Here is a 23,721-nt window from a genome sequence, read left to right on the forward strand (position 1 = left end):
GTTTTGATAGTTCCTTGTTCCACCACGGGACGGAAGCGCGGCTATCCTTTTTACTAAAAATCGGTATTGTTTTAGTGGCTATTTCAATTATTGCTTTAATTAAATTATTATTAAATATATTAATATTCTTATCCTTAATCTGCTCATGATCCGAGAGACCACACATGTGACCAAAGTCCACCCAATCGGCTTTTTCTAAGTTCCATTTATTTTTATTATTATTGTTTTCATTATTCCAGCTATCTATAATATTAAATTTAATTTTTATAGGGAGGTGGTCGCTGCCCAGGTCATCAAGAATCTCCCACTCACATTTGGCTGCTATATTTTTAGAGACAAAGGATATATCCAGACAAAGTAAAGTTTGTTTTATTTAACGACGCCTCTAGAGCACATTGATTTTTTATCTTATCATCGGCTATTGGACGTCAAACATATGGTCATTCTGACACTGTTTTTAGAGGAAACCCGCTGTCGCCACATAGGCTACTCTTTTACGACAGGCAGCAAGGGATCTTTTATTTGCACTTCCCACAGGCAGGATAGCACAAACCATGGCCTTTGTTGAACCAGTTATGGATCACTGGTCGGTGCAAGTGGTTTACACCTACCCATTGAGCCTTGCGGAGCACTCACTCAGGGTTTGGAGTCGGTATCTGGATTAAAAATCCCATGCCTCGACTGGGATCCAAACCCAGTACCTACCAGCCTGTAGACCGATGGCCTAACCACGACGCCACCGAGGCCGGTATATCCAGACAAGACCAGGTATGGTGGGTGTCTGATAAAAATGTAGGGCTTCCATCATTTAGACGAGCCATATTTAAATTGTCCATACATTGTTCTATTAAACTACCTTGTAAATTAGTTTTATCTGACCCCCATAAAATATTTTTACAATTAAAATCCCCAACCACTATTAAATTTATATTATTATTTCCTATTGGTTTCAAAAAATCATCTACAGTTAATTTTTTCCCAGATAATCTAGTACGTACATAATAATTAAAAATATTTATATTATTATTTTTAGTATGTATTGTCACCCCCAACACCTCAATCTCTGGACTCGTCCTTATCACAGTTATTTGAGAGTGGGAAATACCATTTCTAACAAAGGTAGCTACTCCCCCCGTAGATTTATTGCCACTATTAAAAAAGAGTCCTGTATAACCTGGAATTTTGTATTCTGTAAATAATTTATATTTTTTATTTTTTACTGAAGTATTCGGAAGTAAGGACTCTTGAATAGCAATAATATCAATGAATTTATTATGATCAATATAATTTTTTAATTCAGGGCCATTGGTGCGCAGGCCACGGGCGTTCCACTGGAGTATATTTAAACCGTTATGTTTAGTAGGTTTATTATTGTTATTATTATTAATATTAATATTATTTATGCCTATAGGGCCTACCTGCATGATGAGGCACGGAGCAATTCTAATTTCCTGGGGACCATCTTTGTCTAACAGATTAGTCCACATTATCATTGCTCCGTGGCTCCGGTGCTACCAAGTCCTTGGCCCTGTACCAGGCAACATTACGTGCCTCGATGGCCCCAGGGTCAACCTTGATAGCTAAGTTTAAATTTAATAATTCACAGGCGTCACCTGAGGCTATCCGGATGTCTTCTATAGAAAATTTTGAAGTCGGGACCTTTTTGTTCTCTCGGGTCAAAAAAACTCCTGAAAGTACCCTAACTAAATTGAGAGCTGTTATCAAATGATCTGAATTTAATTGGTTGGTCCCTGAGGTTACGCCGGCATAGGAAGTAGCAACCGAGACTGGTCTGCTAATATTAATACCAGACTCAGTCTTGTTAGTGAATTTTGCGCCAGCTGCCAATCCCGGGGGGTGGGGGGGACGGCCTTACCACATTTGCTTCCCGAGATCTTTTTGGAATGGGTACCCTGTCTGCCATGATGCGAACCACCCTCCTATAATCAGGGCACCCCTTATCATGGGTGCAATGAGCCCCCCTGCAGTTTGCACAAGATAGCGGTCTTGTACATGGGTTATCCGGGGACCTCCTGGGGTGGGCGGCCCCACACCTAAAACAGACCGGGAATTCTCTAGTGGCTCTACATTTTTTTGTTAGGTGACCCCACTTCTGACATCTGGCGCATTTGACAGGTTTGGCCTGGTATGGGTGTAGACGGTGTTCCACCCCCTTCACCCGTATAGTTTCCGCCGCCGTGGGTTTGGCCAGTAAGACATCCAGATACCCATTGCCCCAAACTGTTACATTTGAGACCGGTATATCCGGATTGTCCGTCCTGACCGATGAAAAGATGGCTGGGCCATTAGCGCCTCTTAGGTCTGTTTTTATAATCCTACGTAAAGAGAGGGGTGGATTACCTCCTCCATCCCTCTGTGAAGAGCCTCCCCTTGATACCACCTCGAAAGGTTCCCTGTTTGGTTGAGAGTTGGAGGGACGCTTTATTTGTGTTTGGGCGCCCCCCTCTCTCACTGGTTTAATTTGTTTTACCAGCCCCCCTCTGCCCCTGGCGGGTTTTCACTCCGGATTCTAGGGGGGGAAAAGGGTCCACCTCTATACCTGAAAAATTTAAACGTGTTGGCAAACTAGTGTTGGCCTTTGTAGATGGAAGTACCACCCTCCCTTTATTTGATTTGATTCTTTTGGTCCCGGGGGGTGGTTCTTGTTTTTTGTTTGTTAGAAAGTCTCCGGCAGTGGGAGATTCGGCATAATTTGAATCGGGTGAGTTAGCGAACCGGCGCTTCCTCTTTTTTAATATCACCTCAGTGAAACCATCGGTTGACTGGTCGCGGGGGTGGAAAGTGACTACTTCATCCTTTCAGAAGCCCAGCCCCACTGCCGGGGGGGTATTCGGTATGTTGTCCAGTTTGTCGGATCTTGAGCCACTAAACTCTTTCTCCGACTCATTACCGGACAACCCCGAAGCCCGCTTCGTGGAATTCCGCGACCCCGTGCCGCTAACAACAGTCGCCGGCTGCCTACGTGCTGTTTTACCATTTTGTTAGCAAAAGGAATCGAAATCGCCTATATTTGAATTAGCACTGACGTCGTTGGACACCTTACAACCGTCTCCAGCGGTAGTTTCTACGATTTGAATCCCCGACTCGACTCCTATCTCAACTCTCTCTGAGACGGTGGCCTTGAGCCGGGGGCTGATACTATTGTTTATAGATACATGTATTGACTCTGCCAAGGCCAAAGATTGGCTAGGGCCGGGTCCAAATGTCTCAATGTAGCTGTCCACTGTAACAGCTTTTAAAGATAACCACCACTTCGTCTGCGCTGTCAGGGAAAGGTCTGATTTTCATGGTGGGCCCTAGGGCAGCAAAGGGGGCGTCCCACTGGGTTCTGACAAAGCAAGCTCCGCCAGGGACCCAGGAATAGAAAAAAACTGTATTTTTAAAAGCTCTTGAGAGAGAGCTTTGTTGCATCTCGGTTATTGAGTTTTGTAGAAACTGTAACCCATAGGGGGTCGGGTCCAAATCATTAAAATAGACCCTCCTCAACCCCTGAATTTCAACGTTTTCTTGTTTGGATTTCCTTCTGATTAATTTAGTACGGGGGGAGTTGAAACATAGGTAGATGTAGCTGACATATCCCCGAGGGGCGCAAACGAGTTGGTGGTTGGAATGGGATATTCTAAATCTACCCCATATATCATGGACTCACCTTTATTCGAGGCGTTATCTACTTCCTCTTCATCATTAGGCATCGGCCCCGCTTTCCTCTTACGAGTAGTTGTGTCCGACATTCCCGGGGGTGGGGTCGGTGACCTCACATAGGCCGACTCTTTGGATGCATACATGTACACAAACACACACATATACATGTATACATACATTTGTACATTAAAACATTATTTTAAAAACAAATAATTAAAATTAAATCATGGTTTAAAAAAAGGCAGTGAATTAGCACTGGCAATATGCATGATATGAACTCACATTTAATAAGTGCCCCCCCCCCCCCCCCCCCCCCCCCCCCCCCCCCCCCCCCCCCCCCCCCCCCCCCCCAGTTACTGCCATCTTCCGACACCTATGTGTATGACTTAATACAGTGTAGAACCATGTATTGATGTAGATTATGTATCCACATATATACTAAAGTGCATGCTACTGAACTGAACATACGTACCATTAGAGACAGTAACGGAAGTACAGAAATGTTCATGGCTATATTTCTGTAACAAGTGCACGAATTAAAAAAAGTTAACCAGTGTAGTGATTTTCAATATAATTTGCAGGAAGAATATTAGCTGAATTGTTTTTTGTATGTATTCTCTTCAAAAAGAGTAGGGGAACCTGAAATATTAATGTTAATATCAACTATTAGACCAAACATACGTTTTGACCATAGACATCCTAGTAAAGAACATTCAGGTCTGTTTATCAACACGTCGAAACACATTCCATAGTTTGCAGTTGCCCCATACACGTGTGTGGGGTGTCATTCTTGATTTTGACAATTTCCAGGAAGGTTGATTAATCACTGTGGAACATTATTTCTGTCAATCCTCTTCATTCTGTTGATCATACAGTTATTGTTTTGTTTTTAGTCATTTTTATTGTTTGAATTTGCGATTTACTGATAATTTTCAAATTTCACTTCTGACCCCAATCGTCCTTCAAGATCTTTGGTGGTCATAAAACCTACTGAACTACTGAACTACTGGTTGTAATGTTTGCCCAATTAATTCACTTTTATCATATAACCATTCTCCACAGCTAATATACTTTACAATTTTGGCATTTGTAAATTCTTATTAGAGTTCCACTACTTTTTTTGAAGAGTATATATATATATATATGGTCGATTTTGGAAACAGAATTACAAGAAAATCTGTTTTTCCATTTCATCTATTTCTGTTGTTTTTTGGTGTTTTTGTTTTGTTTTTTTGACTAAAATGAGACATATAAGTAGTCATATAGGAACACTAATAAAAATTACATTGCCATCAATTGCATGGCTGCATGCATTAATTAATAATGCATCATATATGGAAGTGTTATGTTTTAATTTTGTGTCCACAAAAATATGGCTAAAATGGACCATATCCATTGATTTTACAGTAGTTTACTTATCATATTTGGGTTCTACATGTGTATGCATATTTTTATACGCCCATCTATGATGGGTCTTACCGGTATTATGGTGTTTGTACATCCGTCTGTTAACATTTTCTTGTCTGGACCATATCTTGCATACAGATGCATACAGGACCATCAAACCTCACATGTAGGAACAACTTGAGATGGTGGTGTCACTGTGACCTACTTTTTGCGGTCTACTAAACATAACATTAAATCCTTTTCTGGACCATATCTTGCATACAGATGCATACAGGACCATCAAACCTCACATGTAGGAACTGCATGAGATGGCCACGCACTATTACTAAGTCACTGTGACCTACTTTTCACGGTCTACTGCACATAACATTAAATTCTTTTCCGGCCAATATCTTGCATACAGATGCATACAGAACCATCAAATCTCACATGTAGGAACAACTTGGGATGGTGGTGTATCGCATACTATTACTAGGTCACTGTGACCTACTTTTCACGGTCTACTGCACATAACAGTAAATCCATGTCCAGATCATATCTTGCATACAAATGCATACAGGACCATCAAACTTCACATGTAGGAACAACTTGTGATGGTGGTAAGTGACATACAATTACTAGGTCACTGTGATACAAATAATTTGTCTATATTCACACAATTAGAATTTAGTAATACCCGTAACATACGGTATGTTGCCAGAACACATATGATGGATACTAAAGTACCATACTAAACTGACTGGCTTATCGAGTAGATTATGACATCGGTCTGGATGGACCAAGAAATTAGTATGTTCATTTTAACATTTTAAAATCATTATATACATGTATGTATATATTGATTTCATTTCTCAAATAAAATATAACTTTTATTGTATGTATCAAACAATCAAATGGACACTTGTATGGGACTTAATACAGGATGAACACTTGTATGGGACTTAATACAGGCTGATAAAAATACTGATTAAACAACGCAATGGTAAGTTTATGAAGCCGAGATTCATTTGTATCGTATTTCCGTACACCCCAATATTTTGTTGTATTTTCTTAGACATTTTTTGGTTGACTCTGTAACTCCTCTTCTCATGAGCCTTGAAAAGTTGGCTAATACACAGCAATATACGGGATTCATTAATATCTATGGTTTTCCATCAAACTCCTGACGGGCCTATCATGTGTACCTCACCGGTACTCTTGTGACATTATAAATATAAATTAATATATATAAATATTTGCATGGTTTAAATTTTTCAATCCATGTCTATTTTAGTGAAATATTTTTAGGTTAGCATGTTTGTAGTTAATTTCGGGCCACGTGATTGTTTTGCACATCTGTATTTTGGTCATAACGTTTATCACCTCAACTTTGATGCAGTCTAGTGGCAGGACGTAGCCCAGTTGTAAACCACATGCTTGATGTGTGGTCGATTTGGTATCTATCCTCGTCGGTAGGCCCATTGGGCTAATTTTTTATCAATCGTTCCAGCCAGTGCATTACAAATGGTATACCAAAGGCCGTGGTACATGTACATGTATGTGTTATCCTGTCTGTGGGATGGTGCATGTAAAAGATCCCTTGCTACTATAATGGAAAAATGTAGCTGGTTTTCTCTCGGACTATATGTAAAAATTACCAAATGTTTGACATCCAGTACCCGAGGATTGGGGAATCAATATGCTGTATAGTGGTGTCGTTGTACAAAACAATTTTTTTTTTTTTTTTTTTTAATGCAATCTAAACCCCTGTTCCTGGGCAGCGTGCTTGAACCTTAATTTGATATAAACGAAAATAAGTTAAAATAATGAATTTGTTACTAACATGAACCAAACTGACAAGATTTAGTGTGTCATTTGCTAAGTTGTCAAATATAAAAATAAATATCTCAACAACAAAGAATATATTTATATTTCAATAACAAAAACACTTTATTATCTTAGGAACACAAAAATACAACAAAGAAAATGCATATTTAGTTAACAAAACCTGTAAAAAGAATGTATACTGCACTCGTATATTGAAAATGCACCACCCTATTTTCAGTTGTTATTGCTATCCATGTGTGAGGTTGTAAAGTACAATATCCCAAACCAATTTATTGAATTTTTTGGGTTATTTATTGCCTACTAATACATACAGTTACACAAAGTCAGTTAAATGTATTATTTTTTCTCATGTATTAAATCATTTTAAAACTACAAATCTGGCTTATGCGTTTCCAATGAAGTTCAGTATATTTAAATATCTTTTTTTTAAATGTTTTTATTTAATTTTTAATTTGTTGCCCCACATCATTGTGACGGTGTCAGGGTTGGGGTGCCCGATAACATCGCCTTACAATATTAACACAATGTAAGATGATAGTCAATTAATATAACATATTGCACAACCTAATGACAAATACATACGGACATAAATACATACATAAATAGATACACAATTTCCTGAACATGTGCCTGCTACACTGCTTCAATATTATAACATCTTTTACTAATGCAAATTACAGTTTTAATAATTGGTGTGTTATTGCTATTATTGCAGTAACCATGTGGGTATTTTAAATACATTACAATATGAATGTTGAGGAATAGTGGTCTGTTTCTGAATATTAAAATGGAAACTATACCTATAGACTGTCACAGGACAGTACATACGTGGTTCTTTAATATACCAGACATGTGGCACTAGCTGGGACAAGGAAACCCGAGACGGTTCGATCCTATGACCAAATCACCTCAGGAAAGCGCTCAAGCATTTTTAGTAGATCATTTCAGGACAGCAATGCATTTCAACAAACAGTGACAGCAAATGTTGTACACATAAACAACAGTCCTGCTTTGAATAAAAGAAATACATGTATAGCATAAGTATTACCAGTGAAACTGTCAAAATGATTAATAACATGAGTAGGAATCTTTTAAACATAGAACCCCTTGGCCATCGCAACATTTTTGACTTTAAACGTCTTTGAGTAATGTTTATGTATTTCTTTATCTGTGAATATGTAGTGGTATGTGAACTGCGACTGTAGGGGACAGTGGTTTGATCCGACACAGAATCACTGCCGGTTCTGATATGGGATGGATCAGCCTGGTGGACGGATCTTACACCACACCGGTAGGTACTTGCAAGATCATTTGACTCAGTACGATAGGAGGGTCTAGTACCATCTGATCCAGTAAGATACGTGTCTCTAACATTGTCTGTCTCTGTATGGTGCATGATGCTAGTCCCAGCTGACTCGATATTGTATGTGGGTGTAATACCATCAGACTCAGTCTTTTGGGTGGGTCTATAACCATCTGAATGAATATCTGAGGATGGTAAAATGCCACCTGATACAACATGGTGTATGGCTCCAATATCATTTGACATAATATGGTAAGTGGGTCTAATACCATCTAACTGAATATCTGAGGCTGGTATAATACCACCCAACTCAACATTGTGAATGGGTCCAGTACCAGTTGACTTCTGGGTGGGACTAATATCTGACTGAATATCTGAAGATATTAAAATACCACCTGACTCAGCATGGTGAATCGGCCCAGTACTAGTATTCTGGGTGGTTCTAATACCATCTGACTGAATAGCTGAGGCTGGTAAAATACCACCTGACTCAACATGGTGAATGGGTCCAGTACCATTTGACTCCGTATTCTGGGTAGGTCTAATACCAATGGACTGAATATCTGAGGTTGGTAAAATACAACTTGACTCAACATGGTGAATGTGTCCAATACCAGTTGACTCAATATTCTGGGTGTGTCTAATACTATCTGACTGAATATGTGAGGATAGTAAAATACCACCCGACTCAACATGGTGAATGGGTCCAGTATCAGTATTCTGAATGGGTCTAATACCATCTGACTGAATATGTGAGGCTGGTATAATATCACCTGGTGCAACATTGTAAATGGGTCCAGTACCAGTTGACTTCTGGGTGGTTCTAATATCATCTGACTGAATATCTGAGGCTGTTAAAATACTACCCGACTCAACATGGTGAATCGGCCCAGTACTAGTATTCTGAGTGGCTCTAGTACCATCTGACTGAATATTTGAGGCTGGTAAAATACAACCTGACTCAGCATGGTGAATGGGTCCAGTACCATTTGACTTAATATGCTGTGAGGGTCCAATGCCATCTGTGTGAATACATGAGGATGGTAAGATACTACCTGATTCAACATCATGAATAAGTCCAATACCATTTGACTCAGTATTCTGGGTAGGTCTAATACCAACGGACTGAATATCTGAGGTTGGTGAAATACCACCTGACTCAACATGGTGAATGTGTCCAATACCAGTTGACTCAATATTCTGGGTGGGTCTAATACCATCTGCTTGAATAATTGAGGCTGGCAAAATACCACCTGATTCAACATTGTGAATGAGTCCAGTACCAGTATTCTGCGTGGTTCTAATACCATCTGACTGAATAGCTGAAGCTGGTAAAATACCACCTGACTCAACATGGTGAATGGGTCCAGTACCATTTGACTTAATATTCTGGGTAGGTATAATACCAACAGACTGAATATCTGAGGTTGGTGAAATACCACCTGACTCAACATGGTGAATGGATCCAGTACCAGTTGACTCAATGTTCTGGTTGGGTCTAATACCAATTGACTGAATATGTGAGGCTGGTAAAATATGACCTGACTGAACAAGGTGAATGAGTCCAGTACCAGTTGACTTCTGGGTGGGTCTAATGTCATCTGACTGAATATGTGAGGATAGCAAAATGCCACCTGATTCAACATGGTGAATGGGTTCAGTACCAGTATTCTGGGTGGTTCTAATACCATCTGACTGAATAGCTGAGGCTGGTAAAATACCACCTGACTCAACATGGTGAATACGTCCAGTACCATCTGACTCAATATTCTGGGTAGTTCTAATGCCATCTGACTGAATATCTGAGGATAGTAAAATACCACCTGACTCAACATGGTGAATGGGTCCAGTACCATTTACCTCAATTTTTTGGGTGCGTGGAATACTATCTGACAGAATATCTGATGATGGTAAAATAACACATGACTCAATATGGTGAATGGGTCCAGTAACAGTTGACTCAATATTCTGGGTGGGTCTAATACCATCTGACTGAATATGTGAGGCTGGTAAAATACGACCTGACTCGACATTGTGAATGACTCCAGTACCAGTTGACTTCTGGGTGGGTCTAATATCATCTGACTGAATATCTGAGGATAGCAAAATGCCAACTGATTCAACATGGTGAATCGGTCCAGTACCATTTGACTCAATATTCTGGGTGGGTCTATTACCATCTGACTGAATATGTGAGGATAGTAAAATACCACCTGACTCGACATGGTGAATCGGTCCAGTATCATTTGACTCAATATTCTGGGTGGGTCTAATACCATCTAACTGATTATGTGAGGATAGTAAAATACCACCTGACTCAACATTGTGAATGAGTCCAGTACCAGTTGACTTCTGGGTGGGTGTAATATCAACTGACTGAATATTTGATGATAGTAAAATACCACCTGACTCAACAAGGTTAACGGGCCCAGTACGAGTATTCTGGATGGGATTAATACCATCTGACTGAATATCTGAGGCTGATAAAATACCACCTGACTTAACCTTGTATATTCGTTCAATACCATTTGACTCAATATTCTGGGTGTGTCTAACACCATCTGACTGAATATCTGAGGATAGTAAAATACCACCTGACTCAACATGGTGAATAGGTCTAGTACCATTTGAATCAGTATTCTGGGTGGGTCTAATATCATCTGACTGAATATCTGAGGATAGTAAAATACCAGACTCAACATGGTGAATGGGTCCAGTACCATTTACTACAATATTCTGAGTGGGTGTAATATCATCTGACTGAATATCTGTGGGTGGTGTAATACCATCTGATTGAACATGGTGGTTGGGTATAATATTATTTGACTCAATATGGTTGGTGGGTCTATTATCTGAGTTACCCTGGTTGATGGTTTTGATAATATATGACTCACTCTGTATGGTGGGTTTAATACTATCTGACTGAATATCTGAGGATAGTAATATACCACCTGACTTAACATGGTGAATGAGTCCAGTACCATTTGACTCCATATGATGGGTGGATCTAACACCATCTGACTGAATATCTGAGGATAGTAAAATACCACCTGACTCAACATGGTGAATGATTCCAGTATCAGTTGACTCAATATTCTTGGTTGGTCTTATATCATCTGACTGAATATCTGAGGATAGTAAGATGGTACCTGATTCAACATGGTGAGTAAGTTCAGTTCCATTTGAATCAGTATTCTGGGTGGGTCCAATACCATCTGACTGAATATATGAGGATAGTGAAATACCACCTGACTCAACATTGTGAATGAGTCTAGTACCAGTTGACTGAATACTCTGGGTAGGTCTAATACCATCTGGCTGAATAGCTGAGGCTGGTAAACTACCACCTGGCTCAATATCGTGAATGGGTCCAGTACTAGTTGACTCAATATTCTGGGTGGGCCTAATATCATCTGGCTGAATATCTGAGAATAGTAAAATACCACCTGACCCAACATGGTAAATGGGCCCAGTACCATTTACCTCAATATTCTGAGTGGGTCTAATACCATCTGACTGAATATCAGTGGGTGGTAATATAACATCCAGCTCAACATGGTGGGTGGGTCTAATGTCATTTGCCTGAGTATGGTTGGTGGGTCTATCATCTGAATCACCCTGGTTGATGGGTTTAATAACATCTGACTGAATATCTGAGACTAATAAAATACCACCTGACTCAACATGATGAATGGGTCCAGTACCAGTACTGTGGGTGGGTCTGTTATCATATGACTGAATACCTGAGGCTGGGAAAATACCACCTGACTCAACATGGTGAATGGGTCCGGTGCTAATTGACTTGTTGGGGGGTCTAATATCATATGACTGAATATCTGAGGATAGTAAAATACGACCTGACTCGACATGGTGAATAGGTCCAGCCCCATTTCCCTCAATATTCTGAGTGGGTCTAATACCATCTGACTGAATATATGAGGCTGGTAAAATACCACCTGACTTAACATGGTGAATGGTACCAGTTGACTTCTGGGTGGGTCTAATATCATCGGACTGAATATCTGATGATAGGAAAATACCACCTGACTCAACATGTTGAATGGGTCTGGTGCTAATTGACTTGATGGGGTGTCTAATATCATATGACTGAATATCTGAGGATAGTAAAATATGACCTGACTCAACATGGTGAATAGGTCCAGCAGCATTTACCTCCATATTCTGAGTGGGTCTAATACCATCTGACTGAATATCAGTGGGTGGTAATATAACATCCAACTCAACATGGTGGGTGGGTCTAATGTCATTTGCCTGAGTATGGTTGGTGGGTCTATCATCTGAGTCGCCCTGGTTGATTGGTTTAATACCATCTGACTGAATATCTGAGACTAATAAAATACCACCTGACTCAACATGATGAATGGGTCCAGTACCAGTACTGTGGGTGGATCTGATATCATATGACTGAATACCTGAGGCTGGTAAAATACCACCTGACTCAACATAGTGAATGGGTCCAGTACCAGTTGACTCAATATTCTGAGTGGGTCTAATATCATCTGACTGAATATCTGAGGATAGGAAAATACCACCTGACTCAACATGGTGAATAGGTCCGGTGCTAATTGACTTGTTGGGGGTTCTAATATCATATGACTGAATATCTGAGGATAGTAAAATACGACCTGACTCAACATGGTGAATAGGTCCAGCCCTGTATCCCTCCATATTCTGAGTGGATCTAATACCATCTGACTGAATATATGAGGCTGGTAAAATACCACCTGACTCAACATGGTGAATGGGTCCAGTACCAGTTGATTTCTGGGTTGGTCTAATATCATCAGACTGAATATCTGAGGATAGGAAAATACCACCTGACTCAACATGGTGATTGGGTCCGGTGCTAATTGACTTGATGGGGGGTCTAATATCATATGACTGAATATCTGAGGATAGTAAAATATGACCTGACTCAACATGGTGAATAGGTCCAGCAGCATTTACCTCCATATTCTGAGTGGGTCTAATACCATCTGACTGAATATCAGTGGGTGGTAATATAACATCCAACTCAACATGGTGGGTGGGTCTAGTACCATCTGACTGAATATATGAGGCGGGTAAAATACCACCCGACTCAACATGGTGAATGGGTCTAGTACCAGTTGACTTCTGGATGGGTCTAATACCATCTGACTGAATACATGAGGCTGGTAAAATACCACCTGACTCAAGATGGTGAATGGGTCCAGTACCAGTTGACTTCTGGATGAGTCTAATATCATCTGACTGAATAGCTGAGGATAGGCAAATACCACCTGTCTCAACATGGTGAATGGGTCCAGCACTAACTGACTTGTTGGGGGGTCTAACATCATACGACTCAATATCTGAGGATGGTAAAATACGACCTGACTCAACATGGTGAATAGGTCCAGCAGCATTTACCTCAATATTATGAGTGGGTCTTGTACCATCTGACTGAATATCTGTGGGTGGTGAAATATCATCTGATTCAACATGGTGGTTGGATACAATGTCATATGACTGAATGTTGGTCGGTCTATTTTCTGAGTCACCCTGGTTGATGGTTTTGATAATATATGACTCTCTCTGGATGATGGGTTTAATACCATCTGACCTGCTATGATGTGTACATGTAGTTCTGATATCATCCGAGACATCTTCTTTGATGATCCTGTAGGAATCAGACTCGCTCTGGTTGATAGGTCTGATATCATCTGACTGAATATCTGAGGATAGTAAAATACCACCTGATTCAACATGGTGAATGGGTCCAGTATCAGTTGACTTCTGGGTGGGTACAATATCATCTGACTGAATATCTGTGGGTGGTAAAATACCATCTGACTCGATGGTGTGGTTGGGTATAATACCATTTGACTCAATATGTTTGGTTTGTCTATTATCTGACTCAATATGGTTGGCGAGTCTATCGTCTGATTCACCCTGGTTGATGGTTTTGATAATGTATGACTCACTCTGGATGATGGGTTTAATACTGTCTGACTCAGTATGGTGTGTATATGTAGTTCTGATATCATCCGAGGCATCTTCTTTGATGATCCTGTAGGAATCAGACTCGCTCTGGTTGGTAGGTCTGATATCATCTGACTGAATATCTGAGGATAGTAAAATACCACCTGATTCAACATGATGAATGGGTCCAGTACTAGTATTGTGGGTGGTTCTAATCCTATCTGACTGAATATCTGTGGGTGGTAAAATACGACCTGACTCAACATTGTGAATGGGTCCAGTACCAGTTGACTTCTGGGTGGGTCTAATATCATCTGACTGAAAATCTGAGGATAGTAAAATACGACCTGACTCAACATGGTGAATAGGTCCAGCACCATTTACCTCGATATTTTGAGTGGGTCTAATACCATCTGACTGAAAATCTGTGGGTGGTGAAATATCACCTGACTCAACATGGTGGTTGCGTATAATGTCATTTGACTGAATATGGTTGATGGGTCTATCATCTGATTCACCCTGTTTGATGGTTTTAATAATGTATGACTCACTCTGGATGATGGGTTTAATACCATCCGACTCAGTATGGTTTGTACATGTAGTTCTGATATCATCCAAGACATCTTCGTGGATGATCCTGTAGGAATCGGACTCGCTCTGGTTGGTAGGTCTAATATCATCTGACTGAATATCTGACGATAGTAAAATACCACCTGACTCAGCATGGTGAATGGGTCCAGTACTAGTATTGTGGGTGGTTCTAATCCTATCTGACTGAATATCTGTGGGTGGTAAAATACCACCTGATTCAACATGGTCAATGGGTCCAGTACCAGTTGACTTCTGGGTGGGTCTAATATTATCTGACTGAATATCTGAGGATAGTAAAATACCACCCGACTCAGCATGGTGAATGGGTCCAGTACCTGTTGACTTCTGGGTGGGTCTAATATCATCTGACTGAATATCTGTGGGTGGTAAAATACCATCTGACTCAATGGAGTGGTTTGGTATAATACCATGTAACTCAATATGTTTGGTTTGTCTATCATCTGATTCACCCTGGTTGATGGTTTTTATAATATATGACTCGCTCTGGATGATGGGTTTAATGCCATGTGACTCGGTATGGTGTATACATGTACATGTAGTTCTGATATCATCCAAGACATCTTCGTTGATGATCCTGTAGGAATCGGACTCCCTCTGGTTGGTAGGTCTAATATCATCTGACTGAATACCTGAGGATGTTAAAATACAACCTGAATCAGCATGGTGAATGGGTCCAGTACCAGTTGACTTCTGGGTTGGTCTAATGCCATCTGACTGAATATCTGAGGATGTTAAAGTACCATCTGACTCAGCATGGTAAATGGGTCCAATACCAATTGATACACTCTGGCTGGTACGTGTAATATCATCTGACTCGTGACTGACTGCAGGACTGTTGAATCGCCTACAGGTGAGAATAGAAAATTAATTTTTAGAAAGACTATTCCTAGGCAGACTATCTTTGTCCCTACCCCCCCCCCCAGCAAAATAAACTCGTATCCTGCTTTTTCCTGTTTTAAAGATTCTTTACCGTAACATATTTTAAATATAAAGAATTATACGAATACCTTTAATTGGTATAACCATTATCTGAATTTGTTTTCAAATTTCATTTGGCCATTGGAAGAAATGATAAATATGCAGTACAAAATTATTTTAGACTAAAATGGATATTGGCACTTTGAAATACAGTAAAACCCCTCTAAGCCGGACACCAAGACAAATGTCTGGTTTTAAGAAGGATCCGGTTTACAGAGGTTAAGTTCTGTCCATGTTTTTAAAAAGCGACTCTGTGAAACATCCTGTTTTGAGGGAATTCCGGTTTACAGAGGGTCCGGTCTTGAGAGGTTTCACTGTATGACAAAACATTACGATGTCAATAAATGCATTTGTTATAGAGATATTCACATTCTAAGCCAAAAAAATGTAAGTAAATTGTAATTTAAATAATGTAAAAGTATCGTATATTTTCCAAAAACCTTTTAAAATGGCTTCAAACCGCGGGCTGGTAAGTCTTGACTTAAGGTCAGTTCGTGCTCTACTAGCCGACCTGCATGGGGAAATGAAACTTGGTTCGTCATGCACACTTTCACCAGACAAGCTTAAAAAAAAACGTTTCAGGGAACGTGCCAAAAACAATTTAGGTAGGGTAGGGCAGCTTTAAAATTTATTATTAGTATTCATTTTATTTATTATAACATTCACCCCTATGGGTCCATATAAAATATTATGTCTATGTACTCTCTTTGTAGTAATAATTTTATCGGAGAAACCACCACCCCCCAAAAAAGAAGAAAAAACAAAAAACACCTAAGAATATTTTTAAGGCCTTATTATTGAAAGAATGTACAAAAAATTAGGCTGGAGTGGGGGTGGGTGTTGTCTAGAGTGTGCTGATGGAAACTTGGCATCACGTGTGATGCAGGCGTGAAGTTAGCAGTGGTGAGTGGGTGGTATTTTCAAATATTGACCTTTCTCAAAGCAGGTGAACATTGTGAGGAGAGCCGACTGACTTAAATCGAGAGCGTGAAGCATACACTTTTACAGAACTTCACACATGCATTTTAATAGAATAATATACACGTAGTCTGGTTTAGGAAATAGTTCTTCATTTAAGAAAATAATATAAAATACCGAAATGCGTTTTCAAAGCTTTAGTTGATGATTACAAGTAGGTTGACATCTGTAGTATTTAAATAACCTATTGGCTAATAAAGTTACTGGTTATGTTAGTTTCTAATGGTAACCACGATACATGTAGTAGAAGCTTTCTCTCCCCCCCCCCCCCCCCCACAACTCTGAAAGTGGCGGGGGTCATGCAAGTCCCCTTTCCATTTATAAGGCGATCTAATATGAATGTGAATTAATTTTATTTGTTTACACTCCGACAGTTCACAAGAATATACATGTAGCTCATAATTCTTCATGTTTGTTTATATTAATATAACGAGAGTTGATCATAACAATTCTAAGCTGTTTTGTAGCCACTGTGTGTGTGTGTGTGTGCGTGCGTGTGCGTGTATTTATGTGTGTATGTATTTATATATGTGAGACCTCCCATTTAGTAACTGTCCCCTCAGTTGCCTTCATTTTCCGATGCATATAGCTGTTACTTACAATGTACATGTATATACGGTAACAGCAAAATGAGGTGGTGCCAAGTCTCTAGCATAAGGGTGGGTAATTCAAAATTGTTGTGGAGAGGGAGAGGGAGGGAGAGAGAAAGAGAGGGGTGGGGAGGAGAATGAGAGAGAGAGAGAGAGAGAGAGAGAGAGAGAGAGAGAGAGAGAGAGAGAGAGAGAGAGGTGGGTGGGGAGGGAGGGAATTAGAGAGGGGACCAACCTGTTCAAGGCGGCCGCAAAGACCACAGATTCGGTCATGTCCTCGAGAATATTAACCAAGTCAATCAGCTGCCTGACATGGCAAGTCTCTGTCTCGAGTCGATTGATCTCCTTTGCCATGTGACTTAGGTGCTTCATCCTGGTCTTCAGCTCCTTCTCATCTTTGATTGTGATACCAGATATTGTTGGTTGCTTTGGTGGTAGTGTTGTCTGCTTCGATGTTGTTGTTGTTTCTGTTATTGTTGTTGGTTGCTTCGGTGGTGGTGACCGCTTCGATGTTGTTATTGTTGTCGGTTGCTTCGGTGGTGGTGACCGCTTCGATGTTGTTATTGTTGTCGGTTGCTTCGGTGGTGGTGTCCGCTTCGATGTTGTTATTGTCGGTTGCTTCGGTGGTGGTGACCGCTTCGATGTTGTTATTGTTGTCGGTTGCTTCGGTGGTGGTGACCGCTTCGATGTGGTTATTGTTGTCCGTTGCTTCGGTGGTGGTGACCGCTTCGATGTTATTGTTGTTGGTTGCTTCGGTGGTGGTGACCGCTTCGATGTTGTTATTGTTGTCGGTTGCTTCGGTGGTGGTGACCGCTTCGATGTGGTTATTGTTGTCCGTTGCTTCGGTGGTGGTGACCGCTTCGATGTTATTGTTGTTGGTTGCTTCGGTGGTGGTGACCGCTTCGATGTTGTTATTGTTGTCGGTTGCTTCGGTGGTGGTGACCGCTTCGATGTTGTTATTGTTGTCGGTTGCTTCGGTGGTGGTGACCGCTTCGATGTTGTTATTGTTGTTGGTTGCTTCGGTGGTGGTGTCCGCTTTGATATTGGTGTTGTTATTGTTTTTGTTGTAAGCTTCAGCAATGAGGTCTTCTTCGGTTTCAGCTTTGGCTTCCGTGGCGATAGAGATGTCCTCCTCCTCCTCCTCAGCGTTTCTTCCCACGGCAGCGGCAGCAAACATTTCTTCCTCTGCATCGTCACTGACTTACGCGTGGTGGTCTGCCTTGACGTGCTGGCCTGAGTGAAGGTTCAGTATTTAAAATTATTTATTTAAATGTTCATATACGAATGGTACAAAATGGCATACAGTTGACAGCGTAGTAAGTATTGAATTATAAAGATTACCCATTTGGGCTCAAATATACGGGGTAATATTTGTTCGATCTCTGCACAGTGTGCAGATTGCTTCTATATACAGCCACTGATTGGCTGGCTTAAAAATCACGATTTTTGGTTGGTTGTTTGCCACAGCCGGGACTTCACTTTCATTCATATGAATGTAAAAATTCCTCTGCTTTCTACAACAAAGCCATCACCCATGTTATAATAGAGAGAGGCAACAAATCTGGCCTGCGAGTACTACAATGGATGCCAAGCTGTGGGGCTCTGCTAAAGATCTACACCTGACAGCCCTTTTTGCGACTCTCACGGGACAAAGGATATTATATAATACAACCAATCGAACGCTGAAGAATGCATATAATGTTTCCATTCATGAGTCAGATTTACACATACGTTAAGCGATCTACAAAGATTAACAGAAATATTTTGACTTACTTGTTTCATAAGTTTTTACATGAAATGGTAGATTTTCAAAAGCAGCTGCTTTAGTAGCATATAACAATAATTATTTTCTAATGCAACCACAGTCATACTATTTTGTATAGTAAACATTTGGTTGCGAAAAAGACCGCCGTTATGCCATGGCGTCACTTGCATTACGTAATGGGTGATGGCTTTGTTGTAGACAGCAGAGGAATTTCTACATTAAAAATAAGTTAAAATTGTTAATGGGTAATAGAGAATTACAAATTATCTGTCTCTCGTGAACGAATGTTGTAAACTACCTCGCCAAAGGCTCCGACTTACAACGTATACATTCCCTCGGGACACATAATTCATAATTCCTCATGGCTGGTTAGTTATTCTCTAATGGTTACATCAGACATAAGGAAAGGAATATTTGTTTAACGACACCTGAGCACACTGGCTTATTCAGGGTGGGGGAATGCAACCATGCACTTTTTTTCCCAATCACTTTTAATATTTGTCTGTCTCCCCATAAAACGACTCCTACACAATGAGTTTGATGTAGGCCTACTTACATGTCGATGTTTGATGCCCTTTGATGTACCATTGGGACAGAAGTTTGAATGGGAAAAAACAACCGAGTTCATTGGGGGCGATCGATTTTGTGACCTCAAGCGAGTGCTTTTCAACTTAATTCAGTACGCACGCACGCACGCACGCATGCATGAATGCATACCCCTGGTGGATTATGAATAAATTGAATGGGCTATTTCTCGTTTCACCCAGTGGGAGGGGGTATTAATAAAGAGCAAGAAAGGATTTTTGCCAATTGAACTATCTGTCGCAGACTCGAATATCTAAAGGGGCTGTTAATTACACCATTTCTTGAGAGTTATATCAGATCTAAATAGTTATATCAGATCTAGAGAGATATTAGAGACGTTACATCAGATCTAGAGTTATTAGATAGTTATATCAGATCTAGAGAGTTATTAGATAGTTAATCAGGGGTTCAAAAATTTTCAAAAAAATTAGTTCCAATCAGATATTCACTTGCCCCATATATTTTTCCACTTGCCCATACTTCTTAAGGTAACCAATTGTGTTACTCCTATTTAATTTAATACAGTGCTTAATAGTGTAATAATCTTGAAAGTAATTGGTTTAATTCCACAAATAAAAAAAATTGCCAATAGGTTACAACACTTACCTAGGAAGTACTAAATGTATTCTCTATTGATTTAAACTTTATTTTTTAAATAGTGTCCATTTGTTGATTTAAACTTTGTTATTTGTTTGGTAGTGTCCACTTGTTCATCTAAACATAATTATTGTGTCGATGTATGCCTTAGTGACCACTTGTATGACCGTGGATGTTGTGAGATCCCTTTCCACTCCTGAGCCATTCTTTTATGGCTGGCATTGGTTAAAAAATGTTGAGGGATTTTGGCCCATGTGTCATTATTGTGTGTATATTATTTTTTAAATTTTGCCCCTGAACACTTCTCTTTGGTGTTTTTACCCTGTTAATAGCTGAGAAAAGTCTCTCGCAAACAGTGGCTGGGCTCAAAATAAACATGAGCTCTGTTACTTTGCAAATGTTTTTAAATAGTGCAGGCTTGGTAAACAACAGCCGGGGAGGGGGTGTACATCGATTGCAGCCTTGTATTTTTAACTTATTGAGCATAATTTATTTGTTAAAAACTATTATTAAAGCAGAAAAAATGAATATATTCATGTATGCTTAGAGGGCATCGCACCATCACGATTATGGCGTAGGACTAATGGAATCTAACTTCACCTTACCCGTTCATTTTACACGAACGTAGATTTATATTTGCAAAGTACTGAAACACATTAAGTATTTTCTGCTACAAGGTTTATTATATCTAAACTAAAATGTCTTGCATCTTTTATAAGCATACAGTACATAATATTTATGCTCTGTTCAAGTGAACTCGGAAATTATAAATTTGCTTTACGCCCCCGTTCGTTTGCAAAGAGCAGATTCCGGAACCACACTAACGTCTAATTTAATTTGAATATGACATTTTTATAAACTGTATCCCACCTCATTTACCATGTTTGCAAGGATTAAACATTATGATTGCACACACAAGACATGTATACTTTATTTTTATATGAGCTGTAAAGCGTATTGGATGTTATTCCTAAGTTTGAAGATCATCGAACCGATTACGTTCAGTGGCGGAAATTACCGATCTTAGTCGACAGTAAAAGGGGAATAACTCGAAAATTGTTATCGGACATTTCAACACATTGTTTTCAGTTTTGGTGTGTCAACACATTGGCAAGAGTTCCGATCGTTCCAGCATTTAGGGTTAGGGTTAGTTATCCTTAGAGCTATGTAAATGCTCGCACGATCGGAACTCTTTCCAAAGGTTTTACCGAGATTTGTAACAACATTTTAAAAAGGGTTTAGGTGTTACATTAGTCACTTGTCATCGGGCATATGCAGTTAACATAATTACTTGCCCGGCATGAAAATTTCACTAGGGACGGGCGTCGGGCGATGGGATTTTTGAACCCCTGTTAATATATATCAGATCTAGAGAGATACATCAGATCTAGAGTTATTAGAGAGTTATATCAGATATATAGTGTTATTAGAGAGTTATATCAGATCTAGAGTTATTAGAGAGTTATATCAGTTCTGGAGAGTTACGTCTGATCTAGAGTTATTGGAGAGTTATATCAGATCTATAGTTATTAGAGAGATATGTCAGATCTAGAATTATTAAAGAGTTATATCAGTTCTAGAGAGTTATTAGAGAGTTATATCAATTCTGGAGAGTTACATCTGATCTAGAGTTATTAAAGAGTTATATCAGATCTAGACAGTTATTAGAGAGTTTTATTACATACCTATTCAATCTTACTATAGTCATAAAGACATTTTGAAAACGTGTGATAAATTTATTTTGTATCGCACAGATGTGCTATCTGGACCGGGACTTTTAAATGGGGAATTCCCTTTTTATTTTTACAGCAGTTAGCGCCTTTTATTTACTGACGTCATATATGATTTACAAATTACATCACATCGTACTTGAAACATTACACAAGGCTGCCGCAGAATTAAGTAAATCCATGAAAGGAATTTTTATAATAGATTTAACAAAATGTTGTTATGACGTTCAGTTAAAAACCGTTTTTGTAAAACATAAAAGAAGGTATGTAATAAATACAGAACTTCACCTACATTGTTTTCACTGACAATGCCATACAGATTGTATACGTACATATACGTACATATACATATATATACATATACGTACATATATATATATATATATATATATATATATATATATACAGAAATTCACTTACGTTGTTTTCGCTTCCTATTTATTGCACTCGTTTATTTTCCGAAAGAACATACCACTCGATCGCTATACAGTCTCATGTTATATATTCTTGCGCAATTTAAACACGCCATAGTGACATCATAGTCTACGATGGTTTTTCGATTTCATAGCGCTAATATAGCTTCGAAAATATGGGCCCAGGCCAGATTAGATAGTGCATGGGTGCACAGCACCCTTTTTTTTCGACTGGCACCGTCATTGAATACGTCACCTATGGAAATTGACAGCGTGCCAAAATTTCACACCAAGTTCATGGGCCATAACTCTGTCATAAACAGGTAAATCACCATGAAAGTCAAACTCGATAAAATCATTTACAACAGAATGTGATAAAGCTAAACACAAAATTTCAGCTCATTGCCCCCCCCCCCCCCCTCAAAAAAAAAAGTCTGGAAAACAAATTTTTCATATCTCCTAAGTTCAAGGACCATAACTCTGTCAACAATTGATAAAACGCCATGAAAGGCAAACTTGATCAGTAACAGTACAAGGTAAAGTACATGTATACACACAATTTCACCTCAGTATCTCGAGGCATTGTGAAAAAACATCCGGACATCTATGTGGGACAGACGGACAAAAATACAGACAAAAGAATGGAGATAAAACGTATATAGTCCCTTCCGGTTGGAACGTTAGGGGACTAATACAGTTGAGCATGAATATCACTTTTTGAAGTAAATATAATATACGTGTGTGTGTGTGTGTATGTATATATGTATATATATATATGTATATATATATGTATTTAAGAATGAATGAACGCACTGGCTCAGGAATTTTTTAAAACTAAAAAATTGTTATTTTCTAATTTTGCCCCAGGGATTCGAAATTGATTTTAAATTGACCGTTGTGATATACAAAATATAACTGTTTTTCGGTCTTGTTTTAAGTTTATTTGGCTAGTACTATGTTTTGTTTACAGCCGGATACGATGTATTTGTTTTTAAAAAAATTGTTAGGAAAGGGATAACAACAAACCAACCACTGAAAAATGGACTGGCTTAGAGGCTTAAGCGGCGTGTAGTCGGGTGGAGACTAAGATATCCTTGAGACTTGGATTTTTTCTATATGCAATAACCGGACGTGCTGTAATAGGGTTTTTCCATAACAGTTTGCAGATTTAAAAACTCCTCCTTCATAAGTTTACCAATATCAACGCTACGTCGACTGTAAATTATTGGGAAAATTATTTTATCTCTTTTTACAGCTTTACCAGATTCAACGTTGATTCCAAATGGCTGTTTTGTCTGTAATGTACGAA

At 39.3% G+C, this 23,721-nt stretch overlaps 1 protein-coding gene across 3 annotated transcripts in view; it reads right to left on the reverse strand.

Annotated features, from left to right (window-relative positions):
* Window positions 1-6,974: 6,974 nt before the first annotated feature.
* The window catches only part of LOC121389882, a 31,261-nt gene continuing 14,514 nt past the window's right edge, over window positions 6,975-23,721 (reverse strand). For 2 of the 3 annotated variants that reach the window (XM_041521541.1, XM_041521542.1), the window contains 2 exons: window positions 17,558-18,555; window positions 6,975-15,620 (listed from right to left, as the gene is read on the reverse strand). In XM_041521541.1, coding sequence (XP_041377475.1) covers window positions 7,829-15,620; window positions 17,558-18,555 — 8,790 coding nt within the window. In that variant the 3' untranslated portion in view covers window positions 6,975-7,828. The remainder of the gene's footprint in view (window positions 15,621-17,557; window positions 18,556-23,721) is intronic. The other variant, XM_041521543.1, reaches the window with a different exon arrangement.

Source organism: Gigantopelta aegis, chromosome 15 (genome assembly GCF_016097555.1).
Source record: "Gigantopelta aegis isolate Gae_Host chromosome 15, Gae_host_genome, whole genome shotgun sequence".
Classification (NCBI taxonomy): Eukaryota; Metazoa; Mollusca; class Gastropoda; order Neomphalida; family Peltospiridae; genus Gigantopelta; species Gigantopelta aegis.